Source organism: Pipra filicauda, unplaced genomic scaffold, assembly GCF_003945595.2.
Source record: "Pipra filicauda isolate LSUMZ 115617 unplaced genomic scaffold, ASM394559v2 scaffold172_size1731463_pilon, whole genome shotgun sequence".
Taxonomy (NCBI): domain Eukaryota; kingdom Metazoa; phylum Chordata; class Aves; order Passeriformes; family Pipridae; genus Pipra; species Pipra filicauda.
Window position 1 is genome coordinate 1,312,179 of NW_024104240.1, and position 18,058 is coordinate 1,330,236.

The 18,058-nt window shown below is 51.0% G+C and overlaps 1 protein-coding gene across 1 annotated transcript; it reads left to right on the forward strand.

Annotated features, from left to right (window-relative positions):
- On the forward strand, window positions 1–16,780 carry LOC114003550 (potassium voltage-gated channel subfamily A member 3-like). The gene is given in 3 exon segments (XM_027750621.2): window positions 1–1,103; window positions 1,105–3,373; window positions 13,240–16,780. Coding segments are annotated over 2 exon segments (1,740 nt in total). The 5' UTR covers window positions 1–120; the 3' UTR covers window positions 1,862–3,373; window positions 13,240–16,780.
- Window positions 16,781–18,058: the final 1,278 nt, after the last annotated feature.

Sequence of the window (18,058 nt, forward strand, 5' to 3'; positions counted from 1 at the left end):
GAGTTGACCGGCTGGTTCTCCCTCTCCGCCCGGAGGAGGAGGAAGAGGAGGAAGAAGAGGCTTCGGCTGCCGCCTCTCCGATCCTCCCTCCCCCCCCTTCCCCTTCCGCCCCACACCTTTATGGACGAGCGCCGGAGCTTGCTCTACTCTCCCGCCGCCTCCTGCGCCGGTCGGCACCCGCGGGGCTCGAGCAGCAGCCACCACAACCTGGGCTACACCGAGCCCCCCGCCGCCCCCCAGCCCGGCCCCCAGCAGGAGGAGGAGGAGGGCGAGGAAGGCGAGGAAGGCAGCATGACCGTGGTGGAAGGCGGCGGAGGAGACCCTTTGCTGGAAGAACCGCAGCCCCCTCCGGCGCTGCTCGGAGGGGAGCGCTACGAGCAGCCCCCGGCCCCGGCCCCGCCCGCCGGGCAGCCCGCGGGCGCTGGGGAGCACGAGTGCTGCGAGCGGGTGGTGATCAACATCTCGGGGCTGCGCTTTGAGACCCAGCTGAAGACGCTGGCACAGTTCCCTGAGACGCTGCTGGGGGACCCACGGAAGAGGATGCGCTACTTCGACCCCCTGCGCAACGAGTATTTCTTCGACCGCAACCGCCCCAGCTTTGATGCCATCCTCTACTACTACCAGTCGGGCGGGCGCATCCGGCGGCCCGTCAACGTCCCCATCGACATCTTCTCCGAGGAGATCCGCTTCTACCAGCTCGGGGAGGAGGCCATGGAGAAGTTCCGGGAGGACGAGGGTTTCATTCGGGAGGAGCAGCGGCCGCTTCCCGACAAGGAGTTTCAGCGCCAAGTGTGGCTCCTCTTCGAGTACCCTGAGAGCTCTGGGCCGGCCCGAGGCATTGCCATCGTCTCTGTCCTGGTCATCCTTATCTCTATTGTCATCTTCTGTCTGGAGACCCTGCCTGAATTCAGGGATGACCACGACTATGAGGGAACTGGGGGGACCTTTGGGACGGGCGGTGGCCCACTCCCACCTGAAGTCTTCACCAACTCCTCGTCCTCGGCTGCTTCCATGGTGTCATCCTTCACTGACCCTTTCTTTGTGGTGGAGACTTTGTGCATCATCTGGTTCTCCTTCGAGCTGCTGGTCCGTTTCTTTGCCTGCCAGCAAGGCCACCTTCTCCAAGAACATCATGAACATCATTGACATTGTGGCCATCATTCCCTACTTCATCACTCTGGGCACTGAGCTGGCGGAGAGGCAAGGCAATGGCCAGCAAGCCATGTCCTTGGCCATCCTCCGAGTCATCCGCTTGGTCCGGGTTTTCCGCATCTTCAAGCTCTCCCGGCACTCCAAGGGGCTGCAGATCCTGGGGCAGACCCTCAAGGCCAGCATGCGGGAGCTGGGCCTGTTGATATTCTTCCTCTTCATCGGCGTCATCCTCTTCTCCAGCGCCGTTTACTTCGCCGAGGCCGATGACCCCAGCTCGGGTTTCAGTAGCATCCCCGATGCCTTCTGGTGGGCCGTGGTGACCATGACCACGGTGGGCTACGGGGACATGCATCCCATCACTATTGGGGGCAAGATCGTGGGGTCTCTCTGTGCCATTGCGGGGGTGCTGACCATCGCCCTCCCCGTGCCTGTGATAGTCTCCAATTTCAATTATTTCTACCACCGGGAGACAGAAGGTGAGGAACAAGCCCAGTACCTGCACGTTGGGAGCTGCCAGCACCTCTCGTCCAGCGAGGAGATGAAGAAGGCTCGCAGCAACTCCACCCTCAGCAAGTCCGAATACATGGTCATCGAGGAAGGGGGGATCAACCACAGTGCATTCAAACAGGCTGCCTTCAAAGCAGGCAACTGCACAACCACAAACAATCCCAACTGTGTGAACATCAAAAAGATCTTCACGGATGTTTAAAAAAAAAATCCCAAACCAAACAAACAGCAACAAAAACCTGAGGATGCGGTAAAATGATACCAATAATAATAATAATAACAATAATAATGCAAAGTGACTGTGTGTCGGTGTTGTGTGGAACATGCACCATCGTCGGTCTGTGTGTGCCCTCGTTTTGATATGGGTTTTTTTTTAGATCCTGCCTTTCTAAAGATCCAAAAACAAAAGGATTTAAAATTCTCCAAAGAAGAGGACGGCTAAAGGGTAACAAGACAAGGAAGATGAAGACAAACCACACTCACTGTCGAAACAGATGTTCTGCAACGTGTTGCAGGGCAGCTTTGCTTTGTGGGGTTTTGGGGATCCTCTCGCTTTGCTCCTGAATTTCCTCCCCCTTTCCCTGAAGGCAGCGTGGAGCCGATTTCCCTGCCGTCACATAAGCTCAGTTGTTGGATTAACAACCCCGGGTTGGGTGGGGGAATGAGGAAAACATGTAGCCGAGAGTACTGGGAGGGGGTTGGGAGGAAATAACCGTTTAATTTTGCAGAGAGTCTCTGTTACCACGTCGTTAAACGATGCTTTATATTGAATCCTGTCATGTGCCATTACGGGCACATCACAGATTCCATTTTTTTTTTTCCCCATTAGACTGTTGATGAAATTCTAATCTGGTCAGAGACGGAGTGCAATCAATGCTGATTTAAATAGAAAAAAAACCCCAACCCAGAGCCCTTGTTTTTCGTTCTTAGTTCCCTTCCCGTGTAACCTGATGGAATTATTCCATCCAGTTTGATCTGTGCAGAGGGGCTGCGTGTGGGGAGGAGGGAAGGGAAAGGCACAATGCAATGGTTTCGGGAGCTGAGAGAGATGCCAGTGAGGACCAGGGGATGCAGGATCATCTCTGGGCAGCCTCCAAACCCACCCAGCCAGAGACAAAGGGACGTTTCCTCCTTTTTTTGCAATGCTTTTGGGAGAGATGCAGCCTCTTCTCGCAAGAAGATTAAAGCGGTGAGCACGCCTTCCAGCGGAAGTCACTGATTCCAACCAGGAGTGATGCAGTTGCCATGGCGACCCTGGTTTCCTGGGAAACCCCAAAAGGTTGTCATGGCATCCCTGCTCCCATCCCCCTTGGTCCTCGCTCTTCCTGCAAAAAACCTTTTTCCAGATGGTTCCAGCCCTGCCATCCCGCAGGACATCGTGGCTTCACACCCCCTTCCTGGGCCACGTCCCCTGTGCCCAATAAGGCCCCCCCAGGCAATAAACACCTCCAAACCCACCTGTCCCTTGCTGAGGAGCAATTTTGGCAGGGAAATTTGGGGATGGAGGTTCATCCTGCTCCACCAAGAATGACTCCAAACCCACTGGGAAACGGTCCTGAGCGGGAAGCTCGGCTGGGAAGCCTCAGCAGCTTTGGGAGACAAGGGGGACAGGAGAGAGCAGGACTGAAAAATAACCAAAAACCCCACCAGGGAAAACTCACCACCTTCATCTTCACGTGTGCACCAGGGGCCACGGGACATCTGAAGGGATCAGGTGAGCTTCGCACGGGACACAGTTTAATGGAGTCGTAAAGGAATGTTGCTTTTTGGGGGGACAAACCCCATGCTTTCCACTGCTTACTTTTATTTTCCAGCCTATCCTGCTGCTCTTGGGTATTTTTATAAATTTTAGATAAAGTGGGATCACTTCCTCCTCTGATTATATTTGCTGTTCACTTTACTTTTTAGTGCTGTGGTAGGAGGGAGTCTCTGCTGCTTCTCTGCAGCTGGATTTCTTCAATTCTGTGCTAAAAAGGTGGTTTTCAGTGGTTTAATGCTTCCAGCTCCAGGCTACTCAGCCTTGAGGACCTTGGCTCTGACTCTCCTCAGTTTTGCTGGATTTTGGGTTAAAGAAAGCCAAATTCCTTTGGGGTAGCACACGGCAAAGGTGTTCAGGAGAGAGACTTCTGGCCCCAACCTGTGCAAGTAACACTTTTCCCAAGGGTGTGGAGAGGGGGATTTGTCCTGAGAGATGCCAGCCATGCCAAAATCAGAGTTTAGCTGGGACTTTATCCCAGTTTTAAAGGATCTGGACAGTTTGTAACACTCTCCCTTAGCCCCAAGAAAAACATCACAGCAGCTCCTTGGCTCCTGGTGTGTGATGGTTTTATTGGAGCTTCTGTAGTTTTCATCAGCTGAGGGTCAGACAAATGATCTTTATTAGGAAGATGCTCTGGAGCATTACAGCAAGTTACAAACCTGAGCTCCCTTATCCAGGATAACTGGAATTCCTTGTCTGGGATAACTGGGAACACCCCAGCTTGCCTTTTGCCCAGGCTGCCAGTAGGCTGAAATACCATTTCTGCCTATGAGTTCTCCCTTTTTGTTGTTATTAACTTTTATTGTTACTAAATTTTATTGTTATTAAAGCTTTCCCACAATGCATATTCCTAAAAGGAGGGTTTGAGTCTGAAAGGAGTGGAAACATCTCATTTGGAGAGTTTGCAGATGAATTTTTTTGTCTCTGTTTTCCTCGTGGCAGCTGCTCAGGGTGCGGAAACCACATGTGCTCCTGGAAACAGCACAGAACAATTTTCGGTTTCTCTGCCATCTAAAATAAGCACAAACCTTGCAGGTTGTTGATTTGTTTTCCTGACTCCTCCCTGCCTGATTTTGCAGGGGCAGAATAGTTTCAAATGGATTTGATTGATGGTAAATGGTGCTGGATGGGAGAGGTGGCAAGGAAACCACTTCACCCACTGGAGTAAAAGGCAGTTTTTCTCCAGTAGAATCATCAAATGGTTTGGGTTGGAAGGGACCTTAGAGATACAGTTCCACCCCCTGCCATGGGCAGGGACACCTTCCACTAGCCCAGGTTGCTCCAAGCCCCGTCCAACCTGGCCTTGGACACCTCCAGGGGTGGGGCAGCCACAGCTTCTCTGGGCAACCTGTGCCAGGGCCTCCCCACCCTCCCAGGGAAGAATTCCTTCCCAATATCCCACCTAAATGTCACCTCTTTCCCTCTGAAAAAAGTACTTTTCAGTGCTGAATGGTATCACTGAAAAATATAAAATCACTGCTGCTCTTTAGATGCACCCAGAAAATGTAAGTGGAGAACTGGGGGTATCCTTTAATGGTCTGCCCTTTTTCTCTCAGCATCTTCCCTCTCTGCTGTCTTGTAGGTTCAATGAGATAAACTGAGCAACCTGAGCCACCTGGAATAGTGGAAGATGTTCCTGCCCATGGCAGGGGGGTGGAACTGTATGGTCTTTAAGATCCCTTCCAACCCAAACCATTCTGGGATCCTACTACAAATACTTTCTGTTCCGTGGTCTGGTGGTTTCTCTGGGACTGGCTGCTGCACGTGTTGTGTGAGGAATTGGAGAGATCATTGAAAAACTGCTCTTTCCACACCAGCTGTTATTAAACTGGCTCTTCTCTCTTGCCATGAGCCTCCTGTTAGGGGACCAGGGAGTGTTTTACAGTCCCTGGGGAGTTAAAGATGAGCCTCAGCCTTCGCAGCGTGTTGGACTCAACTGTTCCTAATGTGCTTAGAGGGGCAGCATTAGGGGATTAGTATTAGCAGAGCTGCTGCCTGCTGTCTGCAAGGCAAAGGGCTCCTCCAGCCTCAGCTTATTACATTAAATGGAGGAAAGGGCATTACCACAACTCCTGGCTGACATTTCCCAGTGCCCAGCCAGCGAGCACGGGGAAGCAGGGACCCTGGAGCACTGGTAATCCCCATCTCGGCCCCAGGGATGCTCTCAGAAACGTCCTCCTCCTCCCCTGTCCTCCTGGTCACCTTAGAGACAAATTACACTGCTGGCACTGCAGGATGGGAGCAAGGGATGCAGCCCTGGGAGGCTGGAGCTGTCTCCATGGATGCTTTCAGTTTATCATAGAATCATAGAGTGGTTTGGGTTGGAAAGGACCTTAAAGATCATCTCATTCCAACCCCCAGTATAGAGGCACTGGGTGCTCTAGAGCCTTGTACAGCCTTGCTCCCTCTTTTCACAGGCTCCCTTCCCTTTCCCTTTGCCTGTATTTTATTCCCCCGTTTCAGCCCTTGATGCCACCTCAAAACACATCCTTGGTAGCGGGGGCTGCAGGGACACAACAACCCCAGCCCTGGCCCCTCCAGTTGGTACTTCGACACTGCCACCTTTTTCTCCTGTCTTTGCCCTCTCGTTTTTGTATGTGTTCAGGCCTGACCTCTTCTAAAAAGGTCTGTTGTTCTCCAGCACAATAGATGCCCTTCGGGTGCTTGATGTGGCCGAGGAGCAGAGCAGTAGCTGTCCCACTGCACTGGTGGACGCAGACAAGGGCTGGAGGTATCTCTTTCCTCCAGGAGGGTTAAATTTCTTCCCAGGCAATTGTTCCTGCTCTATCCCTTGACAAAAGAGGTCGGTTTTTGTTGTTAATCCCCACTTTATGGGCAATTAAGCAAGGCAAAGGGCAGAGAAGTGCTTTCCCCAGCAGAGGGAAAGGAGCCATCCAGGGTCACCGGCTCCAGAGGGGTCGTTCCTGCAGGGATAACACAGGGAAAGGGTCTCTTGCAGTGACTGGAGAGCGTTCTGTGTAAAATCTCTTTAATTGTGTAGTTTGGAGCCCTCTCCTGCCAAGCTTTTAAAATATGCATATCCTGGTGAGAGCACACGGCGGCTCCAGCGCAGCCCGAGGGAAGCAGGGCTTTGTTTTCCCCATTTTTAAACGCTTTAACAAGTGATCTCTGGGTGGGCTGCAAACACGGGAGTGCAAATGGACAAAAAGGGTACAAAAGTAACTTATTTTGCCCTTCAGTTTGCTGTCTGTATCGGGAAGGAGAGCTCAGAGCACCAGCAGCCTCGGCAAGGGCAGTGGTGTGGGCACAGGGAAATAGGGGATTTCTGGTCATCTTTGTCATAGACGGCCTTTAAGGTCCCTTCTGACCCAAAACATTCCCTGATTCTATAATTATAGGGTGCTGTGGGCAGGGCAATATTCTATAAATTGTCTCCTTCACTGCTCTCCTGCTCTGGGTCCCACCCATAGTCTGAATGGGGTGCTTGGCTTGACTCTGGGGGTGTTGCAGAGCTGGAGGATGTGTTAAGAATGGGCTATTCCTGCCTTTTCCCGTTTTTCTGGGTGCTGTTGACACAGCAGAGGTCCAGGCTATCCCAGTGGGTGCTGCTGTGGGTGCAGGGTGGGAGCTGAGCATGGAGCCAAAGGTGGGAGCTGGACACTGAGCATGGAATGATGGAGTGATGTGCTTCTTTCCTGCGGAAACAGTCCTGGGAACGTGGTCATCTCCACTTTGATGAGGATACTTTGGGGCAGGTGCCCCGAGGTGCCTCATCCCAGCTGGGAATCACTTCTCTGGCAGTGGTGGAGGGGAAGTGGTTTGACTTCATTTTTGAGGGTGGTGATAGGAGAGTTCTTAGGTCAGAAATGAGACTGACGTGAGGAGGAGGGGTCCAGACCTCGTGTAAGGCAGAACCATCCCAGGGAGGGGACTCATTCCCTGCCAGGGGGTCCCTGCAGAGCAACCCCAGCCCTGTCTCCCCAGTCCCTCCTGGCTCTTGCTTCAGCCAAAGCTCTCCCAGATCCTCTGTGGTTGGGCCTGAGATGTAACTGAGACCTTTTACTCCCATACTTGGCTTCCCAAACAGGAAAATGAGTAATGATGTCTTTGTCAAAGGGATATTTATCCCACCTGATGGACATGTGTTGGCTGCTTTGCCTGGGAAGGCGTCAGGGCTCCTGCTCTTTGTCACTCAGAAAATCCCAGTTTTTGCTCAGGAGAACCATCCCCTGTGTGAGATGGTTCCTCTGAAGAGGGGTGTGTGCAGGGTCTCACTCTGCCCTTGCAGCTGGAGCCCTTTTATCGCTGTTGCTGGCAAAAAAGCAGCCACAGAATCAAGCCCTGCTGCTGTCTGACACCCACAAGTTTCAGGGTCTGTCTGTGTCTCATCACTGCTCGTAGCCTGAGTTTTTCGTGCTGAGGATGCTCAGCGGCAGGGCAGGGAAACCTCCCCGCATGAACCTCCCCGCGGGGCACCATCACTCCTCTCCTTCTTACGAACCAAGACATGCTCAAGTAAATTAAAACATGTCTCCAATCTCCTTCAGCTTCTCACTGAAGTCAGGAGGAGCTGAAACGCTCCCTGATCGCTGCCGTTCCCCTCCTCTCAGCGGGAACGGCCGTTTCCTTCACACTCGTTTGGAGCCCCTGGCTCAGCCCCGCCGACGGCAGCAGGCGCTGCTGGCTTTGTTTAGGAATGATTCACTTCCTTCAGACTTGTGATTCCGACGCTTTTCTGAGCATGTTTAAGTTCTGGCACGTCTGTTGCTTTGCTACAGTGGTTGCACTTCATTTTTAGCATCTCTAACATGGGCAGGCTGGGTTTGGATGTGTGGCAAGACGAGCCAGTGGCCCTCTCTCCTCTCCCTCTCTCCTCTCCCTCTCTCCTCTCTCCTCTCTCCACCTCAAGGCTGCAGGAGGAAATCAGGTTTATTTTGCTGCTGCTCAGCACAGATGCTTTGCTTTGCTTCCTCCAAAGCCCCGTCATGGATAGATGTGGAGAATCCTGCGGGGCTGTGTCATGGGGTGGGCGGTGGTGGAAGCCCTGGAGGCTCAGCTGTGGTGGGGGAAGCAGAGCTGCTGCAGCAGGGTCTGTCCTGGGGTCTTGCTCTCATGGAAAGCTGAAGATTGGGATGGAGGTTGGCTGAGATAAACACACACTTTGCAAAGTGTCTTTTGCCTTTGCAGAGAGGTGAGTTTTGCTGTTGGGCTTGGTGCAAGGAAGGAGCTGAGTGCAATGGGGGTGATGGGTGATGCTGTGCCTCTTGGGGGGATTTGGGTTGTTAGGCCAGCTCTGGGTGTCCCTACACCCAGAGATGGAGGGTAGGAGCACTGTGGTGTTTCCTGACTGGCTTTGGGTGGGTTGGCTCCTCTGTGCCTCAGTTTCCCCACTGACACTGAGCAGCCTCAGAAAGTTTTTGCAGGGAAACCTGTTCTGGAAGGAGGAGGCAGTTTTGAAGCACAGAGCAAGAAATAAGGACTCCTCCAAAGGTTTTATGGAATTCAGCTTTCTTGAGGCTGGCAGAGCCTGCAGACCTTCCCTGGCTACCCCAATAATCACAGTTGTTTTCCCTGGGTGGAGGGAAGGCCGAGGTTTCACTCAGCTTCCCAAGATGCCAGCTCTGCCTTCAGTTCTCCTTTCCACCACCATCCTCCTCTCCTGTGATTTCATAGAATCACAGAATCAGCTGGGTTGGAAGGGACCTCCGAGATCATCAAGTCCAACCCTTGATCCAACCCCGCCGTGGTTCCCAGCCCATGGCACTGATGCCACATCCAGTCTCAGCTTAAAAACCTCCAGGGATGGAGAATCCCCCCCTTCCCTGGGCAGCCCATTCCAATGGCTGAGCACCCTCTCTGCAAAGAAATTCTTCCTAATGTCCAACCTAACCCTCCCCTGGCACAGCTGCAGACCCAGCCCTCTTGTCTTGCTGATGGTTGCCTGGGAAAAGAGACCAACCCCCCCTGGCTCCCCCCTCCTGTCAGGGAGTTGCAGAGAGTGAGGAGGTCTCCCCTGAGCCTCCTCTTCTCCAGGCTGAGCCCCCCCCAGCTCCCTCAGCCTCTCCTCCCAGCACTTGTGCTCCAGTCCCTTCCCCAGCCTCGTTGCTCTCCTCTGGCCCTGCTCCAGCCCCTCCATGTCCTTCCTGAGCTGAGGGCCCAGAACTGGACACAGCACTCCAGGGGTGGCCTCACCAGTGCTGAGTCCAGGGGCAGAATCACTTCCTTGGCCCTGTTGGCCACCCTGTTCCTGAGCCAGGCCAGGATCCATTGGCCTTCTTGGCCACCTGGGCAAACTCTGGCTCCTGTTCAGCTTCCTGTCAGTCCAAACTCCCAGGTCCCTCTCTGCCTGGCTTCTTCCCTGTGCCTCTCCTTTTCCACCCTGATGGCCCATTTCTCCTGAATTCTCTGTGCATTTAGAATTGAGAACCCTCCTCTCCCTCCTTGCTGGTCTCTGCTTGGAGCTGCCGCCATGGCTCTGTAACAATTTGAACCTCAAGTTGTTGCAGCAGGTCAGAAATGAGACATCAGAAGTTTGGGCTTAAAATGAACTTGCCTGCTCTGAATTTGAGTTTGCAGGGGGGATGTGGAAGGAGTTTAATGTGAGTTGGGTGCAGCACTGCAGGTTTGAGGGGTTTCCTACCTCTGCCTGTGCATCAGTGGGTGCTGGCTCCTGAGTGTTCTGCACCTCAAATCCCTCTGAATTAAAGGAGGAAATCTTTCTGCAGCATCAGAAACAAGCTTGGGCTGTTTCCTCCTGGGGCTGGAAACTTTCAGGAGTGTCTCTCCCATCCTCGATGCAAAACGCTCAAAGAAAACATGGCATGAATGAGGAGGAGTGGCCTGGGTTCAGCTGGGTGTTTCACTTGTGATATCTCCTGGGAATTTGGCTTTATTGCTCTGTTTTCTTAACCAAACTGCCATGTGATTCTCTCAGAGGACAACTTTACACAAGCACCTTTATCAGCCAAGCGTGGGACTCAGTAAGAAGAGATATCAGTTAATATGATAAGATCTGGTTTCCCTAACCCTGTGTTGATTGGCATCAATTATATCTTTCTCTGTAATTCTGTGCTAAGACTCAGCCATCCCAGCATATTGTTTGGGATCAGTGACAGATGGCCTGACCCATCGTTTTTGCAGGTCACTTTGTTTATCCCTTAAAAACCTGGCCCAAACAGGAGCTATTTTCCAGTCCCCTGGGAGGACTCAGGATCTGCTCTGTACTTGTGCTCTCAGGAGCTGGTTCAGCAGCTCTAAATGCACAGATACAAGTTATTTGGCTTAGATTATTCAAAAACATCTAATTTTTGTGGCTGCTGTTTAATATCCTCTGTTTCTCTTGGAGTAGAGAGGATTTCATCACCCCTGTCTGATGGAAAGACATCTGGATGCCTTCAGGAGCTGGAGCAGTGATATCTCCACAATGCTCATGACTTCTCACCCCTACTGCTGTTCCTACCAAATTCAGTGAAATAACATAACTGTTAGGCTGAGGATTTCGGATTTCTTTCTGCAAGAGCAAGGATACACTTGGAAAGGCACCAGAGTACCCCAAAGCACTGGATGATTTGTCTGGTGGGGATAAAATTGTTATTTACCACTTAATCTGCAGAGCATCAACTCCAGCTTCCCCTTCATGGCCGAATCACTGACACTTCCCAGGCTGAAGGTGCTATTTGGGTTTTATTTGTGTATTTATTTAATGGGTGTGTAACACTCCAGTGCTGCTTGAAGATCCAGCAGTTTGATCACTGCTTTGCTAAAAAGACAGAAGCCCTTCCCTGCTGGCAGGTGGGAGAGGGTGTAATCCCCCCAGCAAGCCCAGTCTAATAAAGCATAAACCCCAGTTAGCTTTAAGTCCATGAGTAGTCCCTTCTGGCACTTCAAGATAAGCTGGTATTTGAACAACTGGCTGGTCTGAGCCCCTTGTAAGGAGCACTGAGCCCCTCTGGAAGCTCATTTCCCTGAGTGCTGCACTGCCTTACAAGGGAATTTTGCTCCTTGTGGGAATTCTTACCTCTTTCCTTTCTCTGCTGGCTTTTAGCATCCCTGTGGTATCCTCATCCCTGCAACATCACCATCACTGCAACATCACCATCCCTACATCCCCATCATCCCTGCTACTGTATCCTCATCCCTGCTACTGTATCCTCATCCCTGCAAATGCATCTTCATCATCCCTGCATCCTTATCATCCCTGCAGCATCATCCCTGCAACATCATCCTCCCTCCAACTTCATCCCTGCAACTGCATCCTCATCATCCCTGCGTCCTCACCATCCCTGCAACATCACCATCCCTGTATCCTCATCATCCCTGCATCCTCATCATCCCTGCAACATCACCATCCCTGCATCCTCATCATCCCTGCATCCTCATCATCCCTGCAACATCACCATCCCTGTATCCTCATCATCCTTGCAAATGCATCATCATCCCCACAATATCACCATCCCTGCAGCATCATCCCTGGAACATCATCCCTGCATGCCCATTATCCCTGCAACATCATCATCCCTGCGACTTCATCCCTGAATCCTTATCATCCCTTCATCCTTGTACCATCATCCCTGCATCCTCATCATCCCTGCATCCTCATCATCCCTGCATCCTCATCATCCCTGCATCCTCATCATCTCTGCATCTTCATTATCCCTACAACTTCATCCCTGAAACTTCATCATAGCTGCAACATCCTCATCCCTGCAGCATCATCCCTGCATCCTCATCATTCCTGCAACTTCTCCATCCCTGTACCTCATCCCTGCATCCTCATCATTCCTGCAACTTCTCCATCCCTGTACCTCATCCCTGCATCCTCATAATCCCTGCCATCATCCCTTCAGCTGCATCCCTGCATCCCCATCATCCTTGCCACATCACCCCCCCTGTATCATCATCCCTGCTGCATCCAGAGTGGATGTCTCCCTCCTCAGCACATGGATCCCATCCTGCATATCTCCATCCTCCCTCTCCCTTTGTGGAAAACAGGCTGATTTGGGGACTAAGCTGGGACCAGGCAGGTCCCAGTGCCTTAGGTTGGGCTCTGAGCTGGGACTGCAGCTCCTTCCAACCCTTTCCTCAGCACTGGCTGGGAATGAAGCACCCGACTTCATTCCCACCTGATGGGGGGAGGGGGATACCTGGATTGCTCTGAAGGCAGAACATGGATTTTCTGAAAAATGAGAGGGATATAAACAGTTGCATGAAATTTGTAGGAATTTCTGTGTCTTAAAGACAGAGAAGAGCATCTCCCTATATTAAAATAGGAGTCAGGATGAGTCCCTTGGTGCTGTTGAGTTACTGCTGCAATTCCAGGGGGGTCCAAGAGCTCATCGCTCCAGCGCTGCAGAGACTGGGACAATTTTCTGGCCCTTTGCTCCATTCCTGCCTCAAAATGGGGTGTTGAGTTTGAGCTCTGTGGGAGCAACTCCACAGTCCAAGTACTGGGAGTGAGATCAGCCCCAATATTGGATTTATAAGATCAACCAGTTGCACAATATTGTGTGATCGAGTTGGAACAAACCCAGCTTGACTAAGACAAAAACATGATGAGGAAAACCCACTTCGTGCTAATTATTCTGGATTTGGAACTTTCCATTAGTGAGATAATAGTTAATAACCAGGATCTATTTAGTGAATCTTCTTTTCTATCTTTAGCTCACTTTAGACTGTGTGGTATTTAGTCCATTAAAGGATTTTAATTAGCAAGTTTTCGCTTTTCATTCGTGAGAAATGGAGACGTGAATTTGCCTGAGGGGCCCAACGTGTGACATCCCTTCCACTTTACTTTGAAAAAAAATAACCTGTTTCTTGTTTTCCAAAGCATAAAAGTGGTTTTTTCTTGCTCTGCCCAACAGATAACAGAAGACGTTTCAAAATTACGACCTCCAGGACTGTGTTGAGAAATAAAACAGCTCCAAGGAAAAGTCAAACATCCTGGACATGGTGACCAACGCTGCTGTGGACCAGACTGTCCTCCCCAGTTAAACCCAGTTCATATTCCATAAATACATGAATACCTATGGAATATTTGCCATCTTATCCGTGTTAACAAGTGCTTCATGTGGAAGGAAACATCTCTGCAGCCAGAGGATTGTCTCCAACTCATGTGCAATATAACCAGACTGAGCAAAACCAGGGAAAAGGAGGAGGGGAGGTGGAAATTTGGAGATTATTTCAGTCTGGTTTTATTATTATTTTTAAAAAAAATCACTTGAAAGTTTAAGCAAACAGAAAGGAAAGATTAAGCAGAGCTGCTAAAGCTCAGTCGAAGTGTTTTGCTCGGAGTGGGAGGGAGAGAGGGAATCCAGTTGCTCTCACTGTTCCCTGCTGAAGGCCACGGGCTGCTCTCAGCTCTTTCTGAATAATTTCTGTTCCATTTTTCTCCCTTTCCTGTAAATGCCCTTTATAAGTAGTTCTGTGCTGTACCAAAGGCTGTGATTTACTTTAAGTCCTTCTTAAGAAAGTAATGTCTCCAGCAATGCTGAGGAAAATGATGTTGAACAGTCAACAAGTTGTGCCTTGCTTTCAGGATCACTCCATGGAAAACCAAGGAAAAATCGAATTTCCAGAGGTGGAAAAGGTATAAAAACATGAATCCTGGCTGATCATGCTCATGCTTTGTTTCATGAGAGCCTGGGTGTCCTTTTCTGCTCTTCCACAGGGAATATTATAGTATTCCCTCACTTGGGAAGTCCATTCCTCCTTTGCCCATTCCTGTTTCGTTTTGCACACTGAGGTTTTGGGTGGCAGGTTTAGAGCTGTGGGTTGCCCGTGCTGGGCTGGGAAGCTGTTAAACCTGGGGTTTCTCTGACCTCACTGCATTTCTTAGAACTGCAGGGATCAATGTTATCCTGGTGCAGCAGGATAAGTGGTCTGCAAAGGGATAAATCATCTGCAAAGGGATAAATGGAAACAGTTGATGTCCCTCCTGCTTCTGGCTCCCCCCCTCTCCCTCTCCAGCTTTATCCCACCTCCTGATGCTGCCTCTTCCATCTTGGAGACTCAAATCTGCCCAGCACATACTCAGTCAGAGAAGCAAGGAAACACTTGCAAGAGTGTTGGATTTAAGGGTGAGAATAATGTTGGTGGGACTCAGATGAGCACAGGAACCTCTGTGTCTGCAGTGCTGTAACTCCCTGAAATGGTTTGGGAAATGTTAGTTTGGACTGGACGGAACCAAGGGAGTTGGAGCTTCCTCTGAAGAAGGGAATGCTCAAGGGGAGGTAACAGGAGACAGAATTATGTCTGTGGAGCAGACTCTTGAGTTCAGGCTGATGTGTCCAAGGACAAGCCGTGAGGTTTCTGCCAGGCACCTGGAAGGTTCAACAAGGACCACTCTGCCTGGAGGCAGCACCAAAACCTGAATCCTGCCCCCAGCAGAGCTCTTTACCTGCATTTCACACCAAATTCCAGGCAGGGGATGAGGAACATCCACAGGAGGCACCTGTGACATGCTTTGAGGCACAACCTGAGTGGGGATGCACTTAAAAACAAACACCCTAACTGGAAGAAAGGCTCTGAAATGGGAAAACTTTGGAATATTCATGGCAAAGCAAACCTACTGTCTTCCTCACGTGTCTCCTCTCCTTGCGGAAGAGCTTTGAAGACAAACAGGATCCAAGCAGGTTCAGGCTGGGATTGCTCTGGACTTGCAGAAGAAGTCACCTTCCTTTTTGGCTGGCTGAGCCCCACATGCAAACTCCAGCTGAAATTCAGGTTGAGAAGTTCTCCTAAGGTTGAGAAATGATGTAGTTCTTAAAAGGAATGCATCAACTTTGGTGAAGCTGCATTTATTTTGTTTGTTTTTCTAATCACAGATAATTCCTTGGCTTGAATTCCTGCTCCTGTCATGGCATCATTGGTGGTGGAGACCTTGCTCATGGGAGAAGGGCTGGGGGGCCCAAAACCAGGAGTCTCTGGGGGCTATGTGCAGGTACAGGGTGAGCAGGATGGGCTGAAATGGCAGGAAAAGAAAGAAAAAGGGATAAACCCAGCAGTTTTAGTCAATGTAATGAGTTGGGGAATGAAGAGCAGATATAGATCTGGCTCTCAGTGGGACATTGCTCCTCTTGCTCTTCCCAGCGTGGTGCAAACCTTGTGGCCCTGGGGCTGAAGGAATGAGAGAGGGCTGGTGCTGCTGGCACTGGGATTTACTGGGGGGGTTGGGGAGCAGGAATGCTGGAGGAGCCCATGGAGCAGGTCCCTGAGCTGGGCTGGGGAGCAGGAATGCTGGAGGAGCCCATGGAGCAGGTCCCTGAGCTGGGCTGGGGAGCAGGAACACTGGAGGAGCCCATGGAGCAGGTCCCTGAGCTGGGCTGGGGAGCAGGAATGCTGGAGGAGCCCATGGAGCAGGTCCCTGAGCTGGGCTGGGGAGCAGGAATGCTGGAAGAGCCCATGGAGCAGGTCCTTGAGCCCAGGGAGATGAGCTGGGGGTGCCAAGGTTCGACGGGGATGCCGGAGAATCCCAGAGGTGAAACAACCCCTGGTGGGAAATGAATCTGCCTGCACAAATTAGAGCTGATTAGAGCTGTGGCTCTCACTAACTCCAGTTTGGCCCTGCCCTGCCCTGAGGGGTGATGGGGAGAGGGAGCTTCTCCATGGGATCCTCCAGCAAATTTCCGTGCTGGCAATTCCCCGTGGATCTGGAAGGGCCTGCGAGTGGATTGCAAAGCTTTCCAAACCTCCCTCCCAAGCATCCCTCCCTGTCACTGCAGAGAAAAACTGTCCACCCAGCTTCCTGCATCCCTCCAGCACCAAAATTAATTAATGCTCAGACCATAAAAACTCTGAGACCTAAAAAAAACCCTTAAAGAAAGACCAGGAAAAGTGCCCAGTGTTTGGAGGGTGAGGGCTGAGCCTGTTTCCATCACTGGGAACCCTAAATAACCACAGATCTCTCTTCCCAATTGCCACAGATGCTGGGGCAGGTGGGAACTGGGAGTTTCTGGGACATGTCACCTCCAAAACTCCTAAGGAGCTGCAAAACATATTTGTTTGCAGCCTCCCTGCAGCGTGATGGGTTTGTAGTGAGATCTTGACCTGCAAAGGAGACTGAACAGAAGCTTCTGCAACTCTGAAATCATGAGAGACTGGTCCAAAAACCACGCTGATGGGTTTGGGCTGCAAACAGCCAAAGCCCCCATAAAGGGGGCTTTGCCCACGGAGATAATGACATATTAACAGGGGGAGATTGATTTTCTGGATTGCAACACAGACCTGGATCTTGGGAAGCCCTGGTCCCAAAGGTGTTATATTTAGTTTCTTTTGGAACATGATCTAGTAGCCCTTAAAATGGGGGATAGAATGTATCGGTACTAAAGTTATTTTTATTTTTGAGCTTTTTTATGGGGGGGGGTGTGTGTCTGTAACATGATTATACCTCGTCTGTTTTCAACAGTCACTTGTTTAAGTGTCTCTGTTATGGCTCAAAAATGTATTTTGACGACTGAAGGTGTGGGAAAAACCAGATCCCTTCACACAGTTGGGTCGGTGCGTCCCAACCACCTCACAGACATCTTACACCAGTGACAATCCTGCCAAATTCCAGCCTTTTCTCCACGCTGTACATACGGGTGTTGACGTCGCTCCATCCCGTCGGGTTCCTTTTGCTTGAGCCAGCTGGTTGTTGATGTGCTTTTTTCACAATTATTGAGAGTTTGATAGCCTTTAACTGTCAGTCCAGTGTATTAATGTGTGCTGCCACCACTCTGACTCCAGCCTCGTGCACTCCAAAGATACCCATCGCAGCAGGGCAGCCGCATGGAAATGTCACTGGGAGCGGAGGGCTGGATTTGGCAGGGGAAGGCAAATTAAAAATGTATCCAGCCGATTAAAAAAAACCAAAAAAAGGAGCGATTTAATGATGGCTGACATCAAGAGAAGATCCAAAAAATAGCGTGCTTTGATTCCCATAATCATCCGAAGGCAGGCAGCTCATCTTTATTCATAGTCCTTCAAAGCCCTGCTCCCAGACGCTGGGAGAGCATCTCGGAGCTGTCGTGCCTTGGACGTGCTCTTTAGACTCTGAGCAGGCAGATATTTCTCCTCTGTGCCCAACACAGCGAAAGGCTGAGCACCAACCCTTTCCCCATTTAATTTTAGAGCTCTGCTGTTGGCTCCATCCTGCTGGAGAGGCAGGAAAAGCTGATCTGGGGAGCGGGGCTGGTGTAGGGTCATGAAAAGCAGCTTGTTTTTAATGCCTTGTTTTAAGCTGTTTTAAGAAGGCAACAAAATTAGAAAGGGAAAGATCTGAGTGTTTAAGGGCACTGAGGAAGGCTCTGGGGACACAGCACAGGGATGGGGCTTAGAGGAGTGGCTGGAACAGGCTGTCGGAGGCAACGAGGAAATAACTGTGAGGCTGCTTTGCCCTGATGGATCTGGGGGGAAAAGTCAGGATTTGGTGAGGCCCTGGCACAGGTTGCACCGAGAAGCTGTGGCTGCCCCATCCCTGGAAGTGTTCAAGGCCAAGCTGGATGCATCTTGAAGCAACCTGGTCTAATGGAAAATGTCCCTGCCCATGGCAGAGGGTAGAACAAGGTGGGATTTAAGGCCCCTTCCAACACAAAACTAGTCTGGGATTCTATTAAGTTATGATTCTATGGTTCCTGCAGTCCCATCCCAGACTCCAGCCTCTTTCCACAGGTGCTGGCAACCCCCCCCAGGACTCAGAAAACA